The following is a 17,215-nucleotide window of genomic DNA, read 5'->3' on the forward strand; positions in this document are numbered from 1 at the left end:
AGCGGTATTCTCTTGCTTCCTCTGTAAGTCGCGTTAATGGCTTAGCGATATCTGCAAACTTCTTAATAAACCTCCGGTAGTAAGTACATAGTCCAAGAAAACTTCTCACTTGATGTTTGTCAGTTGGTTTTGGCCATTCCTTAATGGAATCGATTTTTCCCTTATCCACGGCCACTCCTTCTTTACTGACTATATGACCCAGATAATTGACTTTACCTTGAAATAGCTGGCACTTCTTGGGGTTTAGCATCAATTGGGCAGCTTTAAGTCGATTAAAAACGTTTTCTAAATTCCTCAAATGATCTTCGAATGTCTCCCCCAAGACGATTATGTCATCTAAATAAACCAGGCATGTTTTCCAAGATAACCCTCTCAACACATTTTCCATAAGCCTCTCAAATGTCGCAGGAGCATTACAAAGTCCAAATGGCATAACGTTGAATTGCCACAATCCAGATCCTGTGGTGAAGGCTGTCTTTTCTTTATCGACTGGGTCCATTTCTACCTGCCAGTATCCAGACTTTAAATCTAAAGTAGAAAACAATTTACTTCCAGCCAATGTGTCCAATGTGTCATCGATCCGAGGCAGAGGATAACTATCTTTCTTGGTAACGTTGTTCAGCAAACGGTAATCCACACAGAACCTCGTCGTTCCGTCTTTCTTCTTAACCAGGACCACCGGAGAGACCCATGGACTCGTAGAAGGTTCTATCACCCCGTCTTTCTTCATTTCCTGAACAATCGTTTCAGCTTCCGCTCTCTTCGCCTGTGGTAATCGTCGAGCTGTTTGACGAATTGGCTTAGCATTACCAGTATCAATTTTATGCTTAACAACGGTAGTTCTTCCCGTCTTTCCTCCTTTCGGTACGAAAATATCACGATACTGCCGAAGAAATTCCCTTAATTTCCTTTTCTCCATCTGATTTAGAGACTGTCCTGCAACTGCAACCATTTGGTCGAATTTGTCGTTGGAATTATCAGATGTTGTCGCCTGACGGATTATGGATGTCACAGGTACACAAGTTCCTACCTTTGTCTCTTTCTTGATGGTCACTGGGTAGTCGTTGACATTGATAAGTCTCACAGGAATTTCTTTAGCCGAAGTCACCAATTCCTTTCCAATTATGATTCCACGGCCAACCTCATCGTCGTGGTTCCAAGGCTCCATCATAACAGGTCTCCCTTCGTCCACAATTCCCTGTAGCCGCGCTACTATGATCGTTTCGCTTCTCGCAGGCACGACTGTATCTTCTTTAATGGCTGCTTGCACAGTGTTGTCATTATGTGGATGGAGAAATACCTCCTCGTTGCCAACTTTGATTACCTTATTCTTAAAATCCAATTGGAATCCATGCATATTCATTACGTCCATTCCTAATATAACATCCTCTTCGATGTCAGCAACTATAACAGTATGGACAAACTTTTCTGCTCCAATTCCCAATTGTATCTGGATTTCTCCATGAATGTTGGCATTTTCACCTGTAGCGGTCCGAAGTCGCAACCTCGTTGGTAACAGTTTCTTTCGGCTGTTTATAACTGTTGGACGTATAATGGTTCTGGTCGCTCCGGTATCCACCAACAACGTATGTCTTTTACCATTTATTTCTCCATCTACATATACACTATCTTCACGACATTTCAAAGAAGCTATTAGTATAAGAGGGTGTTTGGAAAAGTTCCGGGTCGAAGCTGCTCCCCTAAAGCCAACTCGTTCTGGTTTTCCTGATGGTGAGTTTCTTGATTTTATGGTCTTCGTTTTCTTGCATGTAATAATTTTCATCATATTAACGAGCTGGTCAAGTTTATCTTCATCTCCTTCCTCTTTTACAGTCCTAACTTTACTGTATCCTCCAGAGGCCTGCGTAGCTGACTCGTATTCGAGGGCGGCGGATAAGACATCAACCAGCGTCTTGTGACGAGCTAATCGCAGTGTTCTCTGCATTTCATGATCACGAAGACCATCAATAAACGTTTGAACGGCCAATTTTTCCATCATGTCTTCGGGAGCTGTTGGATAAGCATATCGTACTAATCTGGCAATATCTACCTCATATTCTTGAAGAGCCTCATCTTTCTTCTGTCTACGATTTTTAAGCTGTGACTGATATACATGCTCCAAATGTTCGTGGCCATATCGCATATTTAACCTCTTCTTCAGTTGTTCGAAATCATCGGTCTCCTCTACGGCTATGGTCTGAAGCACATCTAAGGCATCTCCTCGAAGAGCGATAGTCAGGTTTACAGCCTTTTCTTTTTCAGACCATCCATTTGCTCTTGCGGCTGATTCGAACTGTTTCATGTAGTTGTTCCATGATGATTTTCCGTCGAAAGTTGGGACTTTCACATGGACAGAACTTCCACTTCCTTCAAATATCGGCCGTATTTCCAACTTACATTTCGTCTCGTCTTCTTTTGTCTCTACTGTAATTGGATTGTTTCCTCTCTCTGCCGTCCCTGTTTCCTCCAGCTTCTTTTCCATCTCTTTCATCTTCTCTTCGAAGGCCAACATATCGGCAGCAACTTGATTTTTTAACGAAGACATTCTTTCGTCCAGGGCAGACATCTCAGAAGTTACTTTGGAAATGTTGGCAGAAACTTTACTTTCCAGAGACGAAATCTCGTTAGAAACTTTGTTTTCTAATGACACGATGTCGCCAGAAACTTTGGCTACATCATCAGAAACTTTGGCTACATCATCAGAAACTTTGGCTACATCAGACGAAACTTTCGAAATATCGTCAGAAACGTTGTTCTCCAATGATGCGATGTCACCAGAAACTTTGTTCTCTAGTTTCGAAATATCGCCAGAAACTTTCGAAATCGACGAGAGGACAGCATCTTCAAATATATAAGTCTCTGGATCTAGACCTTCTTCTAGCAAAGCGTTCTTTAGTCGTTGGACTAACTCAGCCTTTTTTCCGGTAGAAGCTAATTCTCTGTCTTCGAGATGTCTTCTTAAATTAGTCACTGTCAGCTCATAAATCGTAGCCATTTTCACAATTTATTTTATATTCACTTGTATTATTATTATAGTCTAATTTATGTTCGATCTCACTCTGACACCATTTGTTGTGAATTTATTAAAAGGTTCAATATTTATAACACTTACGGATTTAATTTATTTCTTTATTTATATTAACTTATCTAACAATAATTTATTATATCCGTACGTAACAAATTCGCGAGCGCGGGTCTTGAGTATTAACTGGCCCTCCATATAAAAATGTTGTATTTATATACGAAATCCTGATATACTAGAACAGCATCGAAAGATCGCATTGTCTTGCATCGAAAAATCGAGAAACATCTAGTTGGAGAATTCACCATAATTCGAAATCTAGAACCTCCGGCGAAATTTCTACAACAAAACAGAATATTAGTCATCATATATTTTACAGTTATTTTTAGGCCAGGATTTTTATCGTAACACTATTATCGATATGACATCGATAGATTTAGAAAAAAAAACCACTGGTTCGATGACGAATGTAGAACAGAGTTAAAAAAAGATCAGATTTTAGATTAAAAAGTTTACGATCGCAAAAACAAGACGACCTAGAAAGGTATGCCGAACAACGAAAAAAAGTGAAGAAAATCCTAAGGGAGCGGAAACCAAAGTATATGGATGATAAAATAAAGCGTCTTGAAGAAAATTACAAGAAAAATGAAATAAAAATTTTTACAAAGAGGTAAAATACATTAAAACTGGGTATCAGGGAAGAACGATGAATGTAAAAGATAAGCGAGGAAACGATAGTGGACGAAGACTAAATATGTGAAAGATGGAAAGAATAAATGACGGAGTGCAAAACGCTAAAAGAATTCCAAGTGCCAGGGAAAATAGTAAGATTGATAAAAATGACAATTTTACACATAAAATACATTACATAAATATATATATATATATATATATATATATATATATATATATATATATATATATATATATATATAATAGAACACACTTGTAGAAAAAACAATGAATGGTGCAGCTAAAGACAGGTAAAAAAGCGGGAAACGCGGTATACATTGGTGCGGCGCGTGCACACTAACAATCTGAATTATGTCTTTTATAAGATAATTGTGTACAATGATTAATGTTATTATTAATAAACGAAGATGTAGAGACAATAACCTAATACCAAAGGGCTTGAAGTTTGGGATGAGCTTAAACGAAGGGTTTGGGATATAAATCATGCACCAAGAAGCATAATGAAATTAAGAGCTGCGCTTAGTGATACATTTGATGCAATGCCACAAGAATTTATTAGAAAAGTCATCCGATCCATGCGAAATCGATTGGAAAGTGTACTTAGGAGTAGGGGTGGTAATATCAAATGCTGAAAAATAAAGAAATTCATTTTGTAATTGATGATTTCTCTGTTTACAGGATTTCCTGTAAACAAGGGACTCCGGCAGGGGTGTTGCATATCCCCCACATTGTTTAAAATCTACGTGGCGAAAGCACTGTATCAGTGGAAGTGAAAGTGCAGAGGAATGGGCATTGACCTGGGAGAAACTTGCCTATATACCCCACAGTTTGCAGACGATTAAGTCCTTATAGCCAACGATAAAGAATACCTGACATATATGGCCAGAAAACTACAGGAAGAATACAAAAAGTCGGGTTTAGAACTCAATACACAAAAAACAAAATATCTCCCAATAGGCGCAGAACTATCCAACATTCAGATGGACACAACCGAAATTGCATTCTGCACTGAATATACCTACCTAGGAATTGATTTCGACACCACAGGCACAGACAATAGGGAAATTAGAAAACGAATAACCCAGGCCCGTAGAACAATTGGATGCCTTAACGGAGTTCTTTGGAGCTAAGAAATTGGTAAAAGACGAAAATACAATATATATGAATCTCTCATAAAAACCAGCTTAACCTATGGTACAGAGACATGGAGACTAACAGAAAGCAATAAAAGAAAACTCGAAGCAACAGAAATGGATGTATTTAGACGATCACTTCGAATATCTAGGGCAGACAGAATTAGAAACGATGAAATAAGGAATCGGATGGGGGTAGATGGATCACTGGCAACAGACATAGAAAGGATACCACCAAATCGTAAGAAACGAGGAAGACCAAAAAGAACATGGAAGGAGGGAATAACAAAGTCAATGAGCTCCCGAGACTTGACCGAAGAACAATGGAATGATAGAAATTCGTGGAAATTAGGCATCGGACAACGACGCAAGACGTTTTGAAACCGATATATATATATATATATATATATATATATATATATATATATATATATATATATATATGATTTCTCTGTTCATAACGTCTTTCTTGCGTTATTTCCAATGATGAATATTTAGGAAACTCGGTTCCTATTGCATGTTGTTTTTATAATGCGTCTTCCAAATAACGCAATAGCAGTTTTTGTAAGTTCAATAATAAAGTTATTGTATGCACATTAGATCTTTTTATTTTCATAGTTCTTACATTGAAACAGAAAATGTAGCCTCAGATATCGCTTTTGAGTCGATTGTTTTGCACTTAAGTGTATATATAACTTTTTTCTAACTATAATTTTTTTAATTCAATATATTATTAATTCACATAACATTTGAGGTTTTTTTATATTATTGACTTAATAATTCATTAATTGAAGAATATTACTTAATTTATGTGCACTTGCAACCAGGTAGGAGTTAAAAAAGAAATATTTTAGAGACTCCTGAAGCTATAAAAAAAATTTGACATATTTTTAAGGTTAAGTCATGCCGATAATAGTTTTCTAAAAAAATTGTTTTCCATATTTTACGAAATACATATTCTAATGTGGAAGCACATTAGAATTGTAATTTTGTTTAATAATAAACTATCTATTCCCAAATTTTTATCCTTAATTTTTTTTTTCGGGTTTTACCAGTTTTTTTGCGCATTTTAGAGACAAAGTGAAATTTGCCAAGTTGTATGTGTATTTTATATTTGGGGTTCACATTACTACGAAAATAATAAAAATAATGAACGAATGAGAAACTGAACGATGTCAGTGTAGAAAAATAAAAATTTTCATAAGACGTAAAGGCTTGAATCTATAAACTACTACTAAATTTAAATAATAAATACCTTTAGACAACAATACACTAGCTCTGTGTACACTTAATCATGTATGTGCATTTAGACCTGCATGTTTTACATTAAAAACAAAATTTCCCTGCGATTATAAATATTTCCTTCTTCCATAAAACAACCCTTCATCGGATTACTTGACTCGCTTTAATTAAAGAGTTGATTTTAGGACAACTACGGCAGAAAGATATAGAGCAAGCTTTATTATTAGAAGAAAAGATGTCACTACAGCTGCGACTGTTGGCTGCAGCAGGATTAGAACCGCCTTCGCCACCGTCTTATAGGCATTTGGTTAGCGAAAATGCTGATGCTGGTCAGATGTGGAAGGTAGTCCTAACGGCTGTGCAGGCAAGTTTTTACTTTACATTATTAATATTTCGTTTAATTTAATTTAAATTAAACATAAATATTACATTTTCTTTTTCATTATTTTATAATTACTTTAGGTGATAAAAGTATTATTTTGGCAAAACCACATAGTGTATCAAATAAGCTTTTGGTCCATTTCATATTAGCCTGGGTTTATAAACATAATTTGTACCTGATATAAAAGATTTCTTGGTCTATTTGCAGGAAGTAAGTCAATTGGCGAGTTCATTGTACACGACAGGCACGAATCTTTCAAGAAGTGTCAGCTCTGCAGGTGAACACCAAAGCGAAACCTACGTCTCACCAATACTGCCGAAACGGGCAGAAACGTTTGGCGGTTTCGACAACAACCAGGGTCCCTTTAAACTGCTGGGAAAGAAACTTTCAACGTCCGGAACACCCGCTGGTACTCCCGACTTTGAGAATCTCAAACCTGGTGATTCAAGACTATTTGTAAGTATATACATTAAAATATAGATCAACACTGTAATCAGTAAGCCTCAGGCTTTATTAATAAAACAACTTTTAGTTAAAAATCTATTTTATTTATCAACATAGCTTTCTTCTAAGTTAATACACAGAATTCTAAGGCTTGTCTTAAAATTATATGCCTGTTTGTAGAACAACCTCAAAATATTCCTCACTTTTCGCGCGAATCTTCTCGTTTGATCCAAATCTCATACCCATCGCATCGGACCCCGCCATCTTTATACCAATCAGCACCCCGATCGTATTATCAGACCCATAATCGCACCGTATTGGCTGTCTGACTTGATTCGCTCCCTAATCCTCGGGAAAACCGTCAGAAGTACATTCTTGAGAATAAAAGACGATGAATTTCCAGTCAGAAGACTGGACTCTCATTTGAAGACTAGGTTCGCTGTCCACACACCCACTGAGATATTTTCGTTTGATATTTGATATCTTGCTAATCTAATATTGCTATTTTATTTATGTCTTACTGATAAACCAACGGAGTCTTGTGAGGTATTTACCTGTTTCCTCATTGTCAGCATTTATTTATGGAATCGCTCTGCAATCAACCACTAATTGTGTTCTGGTGATAATGTTCCTAGACAAATAAACAAGATCCCCTTGGTGAAGATTCATTTTTACAAATATTTTCTCTTGACATCAAACAAACACCAACCGCGATAATGAACAAGCGAGAAATTATCATGTACACACCAGCGGGTCTTACTTCTGCTAGAGCAACTGAGGAGAACCTCTTAGGCCGAGGACTCGATGAGCAGTATCTCTCAGCGACACTCTTGAGTACCTTTTGAGGTCTGCAAACAAGTAGTAGTCTAACGTCTTCTAAGTCTATACAGCACTCCAAAAAGTTGTCAATTTTCTTTTTCCTCTCACTTAATAATTTTTTTTGCAGGAACGGTTGCCTTATAGAAATTGTGTGATAACAGGAGGGCCTTTAATAAATGGCAATATTTTAAATGTAAATAGCGAATCCCCTCAACAATCTCAACAGCATTTGACAACGGCTCCTGACGGTCCGGCCTTATTGTCACTTGGACGAGAGCAACAGTTGGCTGCTATTCAGTTGTCACATTACGTTTACACCTTGTTGTGCATTATTTCCCAGTTGATGACAACAAATGAAAGGTAAATTTATTTATAGTTTACACTAGTATTATATGCGGATATATTATTGTACGCTTGCTTGAAATTTGGAAGCGAAATAGGTGATGAGTCATCCACGTCAGTTATTGTTACTAAAAACTTTCACACAATAAATTGCATGCACTTTTGAATATTGACGTCAATATTTTTAGTAGACGCAAATGGATGACTTATGTTACAACACATTTAATGACTTAATTCTGAAAACGTAAAATACAGTATACTCCCTCTATAAAGAACACGGTTATTACGAGGTTTCGCTTATAACGAGATACATTAGATGTCCCGTGAAATTTCTATTGAACTATAACCGTCTATAGCGAGGTAAATTTGGTTATAACGAGAGAAAAGAAGATCCAAAAACGTGTTTTTTACGTTTTTAGTCCCGTCGTGGCTATAAATAAATACCTTTTCAAACAGCCCCTCAATAAACTTAACTGCCGCCCGCAATAAACTTCTTTACAATGAATAAATACAACTATTTCACATCTTTAGAAAATATATGAGAGAATGATACTGGACCATTTAAAGCAGTTAAAAATAACAGAGTTCTTAAAATTGCAGAAGCAATAGTTTATGTTATCCTTGAAAATACGATTTATACATTATGTAGTTGGAAAAAAATATAAGTACAGCTTTTTTGTTTTAACGTATATCATTGATAATAAAAGTAAACAACTCTTTTATGTTTTAATATATTTCATTCACAATAAAAGTAAATAACTTTTTTTCAAAAACGCCATTCAAACAATATTTATTAGCATCTTATATTGCTCCAAATGGCTTCACTATAGGAAATTAATGTTTTAGAAAACTACAGATTCATATGTATGCACAGTATTATGATTGTCTGATATAACGAGATTGGCTTATAACGAGGTAATTAGTCTGTCATTTCAGTTCTCGTTATAGAGGGAGTCTACTGTAATTATATTGTATATAGTAAATATATTACTGTTACTGTTTTAGTCTACAAGCTCAAAATGTAACATTGAAAGGTGGTGCGGATTCAAAGCAATATCGACATAATCAACAATTAGAAGAGCTTAGGAACCTGCAGGATAAATTGAGTGGGGAGAAAGCGGCTTGGAATGCTTTAAAAGAACAGGAAACCAAAGAACTGGAAGAGAAAAAGGCGGAGTTGCAAAGGTTGCAAGTGAGTATGTTTTACAAATAATATAATCTAATATAATAGTTTACTTACTATAGTAAAAGCCACAGTTAGAATGCAGTGCAGGTAAGATAGTGTCATCTGCATATATGATATTGTTTAACCGGTAACCATTTAGTAGAATACCTTTTTCAGTTTCGTGCAAAGCTTCGATAAATATTTTTTCAGAGTACATATTGAAGATCAGAGGACACAAAATACAACCTTGCCTCACTCCACGCATGATTTTCACATAGTCAGTGTGTTCACCTTCAACTCTGAGATTTGATGTCTGATTCCAGTAGAGACTTCTAATTATTTTCAGATCTTGGTTGTTAATTCCTGTTTCTTTTAGTATTTGCATCATCTTGGCTATCAATGGCATTGGCATTGGCTATACTCGATCAAACACTTTCTCGTAATCAACCAGACATGCGTATACGTCGCAGTTGACGTCTCTGCATCTCTGAAATAAGACTTGTACTGAGAACAAAGCCTCTCTAGTACCAACAGAATTTGTGAACCCGAGCTGGTTGGGGGAAATTTGACTTTCACACAGCTTGTAGATTCTCTTATGAATTATCTTTGGAAACACTTTTAGGAGATGACTCATGAGGCTTATAGTACGGTAATCTTCGCATTTTTTGTTTCCTGGTTTTTTTGGAAGTGCAATGAACTCAGATTTCAGCCATTCTGTTAGTATTTCTCCAGAGTTGTACATGTTGTTGAATATCTTTGCGATTATAGTGATCGTTATTTCCCAAAGGATGTGTTTACAATGGACGCTATTGCAAATTGATAAATATAGATAAGTTACCGACAATGAAGATATTCATTGAGAGGTCGAGATGATGGAAAGAAATGATATCATAACCTGGAAACACAAGTACCTCAGACAAATAAAAACATTAAGGAGGAAGAAGGATAATGTAAACCTTGTTTATATCGATGAGTCTTGGATTAACGTCGGTGCTTCAGTCAAAAAGGAATGGAGGGACACAAGGATCAAAAATCCACGAGATTCCTTCATAAAGGGCTCTCTACTGGACTGAAATCTCCAACCCAAAGAGATTTGTTCTTCTTCATGTTGGAAGCTAAACTGGTTTTGTGACATGGGCTGAATTAACTTTATAGGCCAAGAAGGGAACCGGTGATTCCCACGACTAAATGGACGGGGATCTATATTAAGAATGGTTTAAGAAGACGTTAATTCCAAACTTGCCGAAAGGCAAAGAAAAGAGTTTTAGATAACGCGTCATAACACTTCCTCAAATTTGATTTCCCAAAAAAATTGTAGAACAAAAGGCAAATCAAGGATTGGCTAATCGAAAAGAACATTTTCTTCGAGGAAGGTTACCTAAAAAGTGAATTACTGGATACTACGGCCACATTTAGAGACGAGTACGACAAGTACAAAATTAAAACAATTACGGAACAATATGACGTTAAGATTTTGAGATTGCTGCCTTACCATTGCGAGCTGAACCCGATTGAGATGGTGTGGAGTCAAGTGAAAGGGTATGTGGAGTTAAGTAGAACGGTCCCTGCAGTTCTTTTAATATCGTCGCTCCATCGCATTTGCGGTCTTCCTCGTAGTTTTTTGGCCACCAATGGTCGCCAATTCCCAATTTCTTTATTCCATCGGCCACCCGTAAGACGTTTGTTATGTCCAGCCCATTTCCATTTCAGTTTAGCTGCCAGTTGCCGACATGAACGGCATCGCTGCGCGTTGTAAGACCAACACTGCGTTTTAACTGTGACTTCTACTATAGTGTCACTATAGGTAATTATTTCAGATATATTCTATTCCTGCAGATTGTATCAATAAACTGTGAAAAATATGTGTATTTTAATTAAAATTGTAAATAAACATATTTAAAAATAAGATAAAATTAATGAACCCGGTTTTTTAAATAAAAATTTTGTTTTTAACTACTAATTTTAACATGCAACTGAATCATTAACCCAACCTGATTTAATATTTTACCTTGTCCTCATGTGTATATAACAAAGAAAATATATAATTGGAAGTACAAAAAACTTCAGGTGTCCGTATTCTTCGACCATTTGTCTAATTTAGCCGCATTTCCTATGAATTGATCACTCAAGAATAACGATTAGGATATACCGTTGTTAACACAAGCATTTAAAAGTTGCACGACCTTGTGTTAACTTCATATTAGGAGCGGTTAGTTCAACTAGAATTGCAAATTAATTATCGCTTGCTATTTTTTATTCAGAATCCAGATAATTAGGTAATTATATTATATGACTAACTTCTTAATAATATTTATATATCCGTTTGTGTACACAGCATGCAATCTGTGCATATTTATTTATCTTTGTGCGGTGGTCAATGTGAGAGGTGTTATATCACACCGTTTATGAATAAACGATGTTTCGTTTTCGGGTAAGTTCTAAATTGTTGTTTTAGTTTAAATTAAAAAGAGTTACAGCGTGCAATTTCACGTTTTTTATATACACAGTCTTGCCAAAAATTCATAATTAACCCTTTATGTCAAGAGTTTTAGTTTGCAAAGATAAAAATTTAAAACTTAGAGGTTGAGGTATATGATTTTTTTAAAGATTTATAAACAAAACCAATGAAAACAAACCAATGAAAACAATTTTTTTTGAAAAAAATTGGGTAATGTTCGTTAAAACTACCGTGGTGGCTCAAGAGTCGCGCATGTAAAAGAAATACCCAAAAAATCGTAAAAAACATATTTATTTTGAATGAAAATCAACGAAACAATTGCGTTCACGGACAATAAATAAAGTTTGCATTTGCTAAATTTTATGTGTGTCTTTTTCAGACAACTTCTATTTTTACACTTTGCACCTTGCTTGCTCTGGCAAGCAAGAGTCAAAACGAACTTCTCTTAATGGCTTCTGCTCCGTCTTTAATTTTTTAGTGGTTGGTGTTGTACAAGATCCATTAGTGCTTGATGGAAGTCCAACAATTTATTTTTGGGAATATTCATTATTCTGGATTTCTCTTTGTATTCTAACCAGGAATTTTCACAAGCTATATCTACCATATGAGTGAACATTCTAAATTCTTCTAATAAATAAATGTTCTATAAATACTTATGAATAAGTCTAGTTTTTCGACTTAATTATTTTAATGTCAGGTTTCGATCCAATAACGGAAGCTCAGGAAATACTTAACTATCTAAAAGAAAGAAAACTGGATGAAAACGTTATCTGCGAAAAAATGAAAACCAGGACAGATAAGTACAAAATTTCATTTAAAATTACTGTTCCAAAACTAAAAATACCTCATTTAATGCAGCAAGAATTATGGCCGAACGGTGTAATTTTTAACCATTTTCAGAATGTATGGAGGCACCCCAGTGTCAAAAGACAGTCTACGGCCTACACCAAAAGAAATTATCAGTAATCCACTTAAATATGCAGTCAAATAAAACAAGTATTGATGACATTAATTTTATCCAAGAACATAATTATGAATGCTTTGCTTCTTTGTTTAACTGAGCACTAGAAAATAGAAGAACAACTGCGGGACTACAATGTGCGGAATTTTAAATTGATCTCTTCGTATTGTAGAAGCAGTTCACAAGAACATGGTGGCAGTGCGGTATACATCAAAGACACTTTTATTGCAAAAGCTCGGGAAGATATTTCTAGTTTATCAGAAAGAACGGTGTTTGAGTTCCGCTGCAGAGGTGTGAATTAATAAGAAGATTGTAACCTATCCATCTACCGAAAGCAAAATCGTCGAAACGGAAAAGGACTGTTTCGTTAGCATCAATTTTTTAACTGCTTTAACTGTTTAATTACTTGTATACTGCTTCATGCTGGTTTTTCCGACTTTTTTTATATCTTTTTTTTTCAAACGTTTACCTTTAGGTTCGCTAATTTTGGACTAAACAGAATGAACTAGACAATTATTAAATTTTCATCCACTTTTTAATATTCAATCAATGACCACGATGTTTTTTTAGGAACAAATTCGTGCCGAACAAGAAGACATCACACAGCAAAGAGAACAACTATTCAGGAAGATGGAGATGCTGTCTAGTAAGGGATTACTAAGTAACGTTCCGATAAGTCCCTCGGTTATCGCCGATGATAGTAGCAAGGAGACTTCGGAAGACAGCAGTCCTCAATCGGACTCTTCTTCTGCCACAAGCGCTTCAGGAGGAGGCAGTAGTTTAACGCACTCATCTTCTTCCGTAGACAGGAGGAAAGATTCCAAGTGGGCCAAAGGTAAAATAGAATTTTTATTGATAGTTGTGAATCATTTTTAACTCAAGATAAAAGAAATATTTCCTTCGAATGCATTTCAACATTTTGAAGTTGTTAACTCAGTATTGAACAAGATGATTAATGTATTTACTTTGATTTTCTTCTTTTTTCTCTGTAATTATGCATTTTCAAACAGATTCATGCATTTTTCAAGATGTATTTCTTATATTCTTTCCTGTGGTGTCTGGTCCTCTTTACTTATGTATTTTGATGTCTTATTCCTCATCTACTACCGTCCTAAATTTTTTCAATTAAATAGTGATTTGACGATAGAAACAAGCCATACAAAAATGAGCTCGTTATTTGTTTTCTCTATTCCGTTTAAGGGTTACCTTTCTAGCCCCTTATAATATCGTTTTATACATTCTTATTTTTATGTTTTCCTAGTTTTTAACAACATATCCTCCAGGATCTATGATTTTCTTTCTCATTCCTCCCTTGACATTTCTTAAATTCTTTTTTTTTTGGAAACGTATATCTAAATATAAATTATAAACGTTGCAATTTTTAGGGAATCTGCAAGTAAAATCACAACTTCCATTAAACCTAATATCCGCCACAAATCAGCAAAAAGTGTCTCAAAACGTACACATTAGGCAACAGATTCCTCTGAAGTTAGCTTCGAAGTTGAGTGGAGACCTTCCTAAACCTACTATGGGAGGTGTACAACAAATGCTGCCGTTGAAGTTGAGCCAAGACGAAAAAGTTCGAAGAACCAGTACATCTGGATATCAGAGATTAGGATCAGATAATAGTTTTAGTCCTCCTTCGGGAGAAACGGTAGGTTGTGTCAAACATCTAATTTAAGACTATTTGTAAAATACATCTAAAATGTAATTATTAAGGCATGTACATATGCGAAATTATAAACTTATTTTAAGATTTTTAAGACTGTATCAACAGGGTTGGTTCAAAATAATTAGGAGAGGTAATTAAATGTTGTATGGACAATAGCTAAATAGCAAATATCAAAAGTTTATAAAAAAGCTTACCAATATCATTGTTACATACACTCGCGGTGTGTAGATAAGTAGGTTTCAATTATCGTATAGCAGGTTTTCATTCACGGTATTCATACGCGGTTGTTTCTCGTACGACGTTTAATTGTCTTTGGTGGATTACCGATTCTTGTATATAACGGATTAGCGGTATTTCACTGTACTGTCTCTTTATGAGTAGTTGTTCACTAAAAGAGGCGGAAAACACATCTGTTCCCTACAGGAGTCAACATCCAAGAGGAGAGACCGAAAAAGCACGTCTATTCGGTACGAACACCAAGATCAGAGAGAGGTGCGAGAAATATGTCCGTTCTCTACAGGCACAAATAAGTTAGAGCGAGCGATTTTTGTTTTCTAGGCCAAAAATGTCTGTATATCTCAAGGAGTGGGGTTAGAGTCAGGAGAAGACATTATTACTAATGGTTGGATTGAGCAATGATTCTTAATATCGAGTAAAAAAATTGTTCTGAAGCTATTTTCTTGTGGCATTTTAAAGTAATTACTATTTAAATGGGAATAAGCCACAATAAAGGTTAAAATAAGTTTATTGACGTTTCAATTTCCACTTCGGAAATCGTTCTCAAAATACAAACATTAGTAAATTAAACAAATTTTGTTTTTGTTACTTAGTGAAAAATTCTTCTAATAATTTAATTTTATCTGACTCATCTATATTGACAATTCAGACATACATTATACATTTTAAAGTAGACGACTTTAAAATCATATTGCCAATATTGTTGAGTTGCGTTCCTGGGACGACTTTACTTATAAGATAGTTCATTCGATTACATGAAATCAACTTTAACTTGAGAATATCCGTCAGAAAAGATCATAACATGTAATTCGTCTTTAAAAAGACAAATACATGCCATGATGACAGTAAAATTCTCCTGTTAGTGATTCCATAGTAAATTATGAGGGAAAAACCAGGAAAAAAACCTCATAATACTATCCCGATATGGTAAGTATTTGATCGTGCATTTAGTTTACCTTCAATAAACACCATTTTCCGATTTTATATGTTTGTTATTTAAAAAACATAAATGATATATCCTCTATATGTTACTGACTTACCAATACTGGTATTTTCCTTTTAATAACTTCCTCTTTCAATATGGGTAACCAGATCCTACTACATTCTGCCGAGGAATTCGCGACACAATTGGTCTCATTTAGCATAATTAGAGCCGCTTCTTTGATTTTTCTCTTTTTACCATCCGTTTCTTTTAGGACTATATTTGAATCATTCCATTGAACCCTATGTTCATTATCCCATGCGTGTTTACATATTTGAGATCTATCAAATTCTCTATTTTTAATATAGGATTGATGTTCACTTATTCTAACATTTAATGGCCTTGATGTATCACCTAAATAAAACTGATCGCATTCACAAGGTATTTTATAAATGCAATTCCTTGTCCTTTCTTGTTCATTGTTAGGTTTGGTTTTGGACAAAATAGATCTCAATGTGTTTGTTGTTTTGAATGTTGTTGAAATGTTGAATTTATTTCCTATCCTTTTAAGCTTTTCCGATAATCCTTTTATGTATGGTATTGTATTGTTATTTTCCTCGTATTATTCCTTGTATATGCTGTAGGATCTCGTTCTAAGTTGTTTTGTTCTATTCGATCGATTGTTGGAAATTCCTTATTTATAAACGATAAAGGATAATCGTTTTTTAATAAAACAGATGTTAACAAATGTTTTTCCTCCAAGAACGAATTTTCGTTAGAACAAGTAATTTTGGCTCTATCGTATAAGGATTTAATGATTCCCTTTTTAATATTAATATTGTGATTTGATTTGAAATTTAAATATCTGTTGGTGTGTGTTGGTTTTCTATACACCTGAGTTTCGTATCCAGTATCGTTCTTAGAGATTAAAACATCCAGGAAAGGTAATGTGTTATTATATTCCTTTTCCATGGTAAATGTTATTTTCGTTTCTTTATCGTTTATATTATTTAGGAATGTGTCCAACAACTCTGATCCATGAGGCCATATTGAGAATACATCATCTACATATCTCCACCATACTGAGGGTTTTAAATTTTGTTTAGAAATAATATTTGTTTCAAAATCTTCCATAAATATATCGGCTAATAATGGAGATAAACTAGAGCCCATTGCTAGACCAAAATTTTGTTTATAGAATTCATTATTTAGTTGAAAATATGTATTATCAGTACATAATGTTATTAACTCCATTATAGCTGATATATTTAGTCTTGTTCTAGTTCCCAATGTATCATCACTCTCTAATTTTGTCTTGACTATATTTAAAGTCTTATCTAATGGCACATTCGTAAATAAACTATTTATGTCAAAACTTACTAAAGTATTATTTGAATTAAATTCAGTATTTGATAATTTATTTAAAAAATGTTGCGTATTTTTTATAAATGTGTCATATTTATTTGCCATTGGTTTTAAAATATTTAATAAAAATTTTGATAGTTCACTACAAGGAGAACTGTATGGTCCTATAGTCTACAGTAAAGTCTCTGTAGTTACTGATAATATAAAGTCTTCTGGTGGAGGTCATAGCTTGTACATTGACGGTCGTATTGGTAATAAGGATCGATCATTCAGATATCCATCCTTTTCGTCTGGAACTCTTACTCTTCTTCTTCATCCTTTATAACATTTCTGACTGGCGTGTGTCTTCACTACATTG

The 17,215-nt window shown here is 34.8% G+C and overlaps 1 protein-coding gene across 9 annotated transcripts in view; it reads left to right on the forward strand.

The window, feature by feature from the left end:
• The window catches only part of cyst (rho guanine nucleotide exchange factor 18 cysts), a 252,082-nt gene that overhangs the window by 228,622 nt on the left and 6,245 nt on the right, over window positions 1-17,215 (forward strand). For all 9 annotated transcript variants that reach the window (XM_072531560.1, XM_072531564.1, XM_072531562.1 and 6 more), the window contains 6 exons: window positions 6,276-6,458; window positions 6,684-6,928; window positions 7,863-8,095; window positions 9,083-9,269; window positions 13,232-13,496; window positions 14,047-14,315. In XM_072531560.1, the coding sequence (XP_072387661.1) occupies window positions 6,276-6,458; window positions 6,684-6,928; window positions 7,863-8,095; window positions 9,083-9,269; window positions 13,232-13,496; window positions 14,047-14,315 (1,382 nt within the window). The remainder of the gene's footprint in view (window positions 1-6,275; window positions 6,459-6,683; window positions 6,929-7,862; window positions 8,096-9,082; window positions 9,270-13,231; window positions 13,497-14,046; window positions 14,316-17,215) is intronic.

This window comes from Diabrotica undecimpunctata, chromosome 5, assembly GCF_040954645.1.
Source record: "Diabrotica undecimpunctata isolate CICGRU chromosome 5, icDiaUnde3, whole genome shotgun sequence".
In the NCBI taxonomy this organism is placed as follows: Eukaryota; Metazoa; Arthropoda; class Insecta; order Coleoptera; family Chrysomelidae; genus Diabrotica; species Diabrotica undecimpunctata.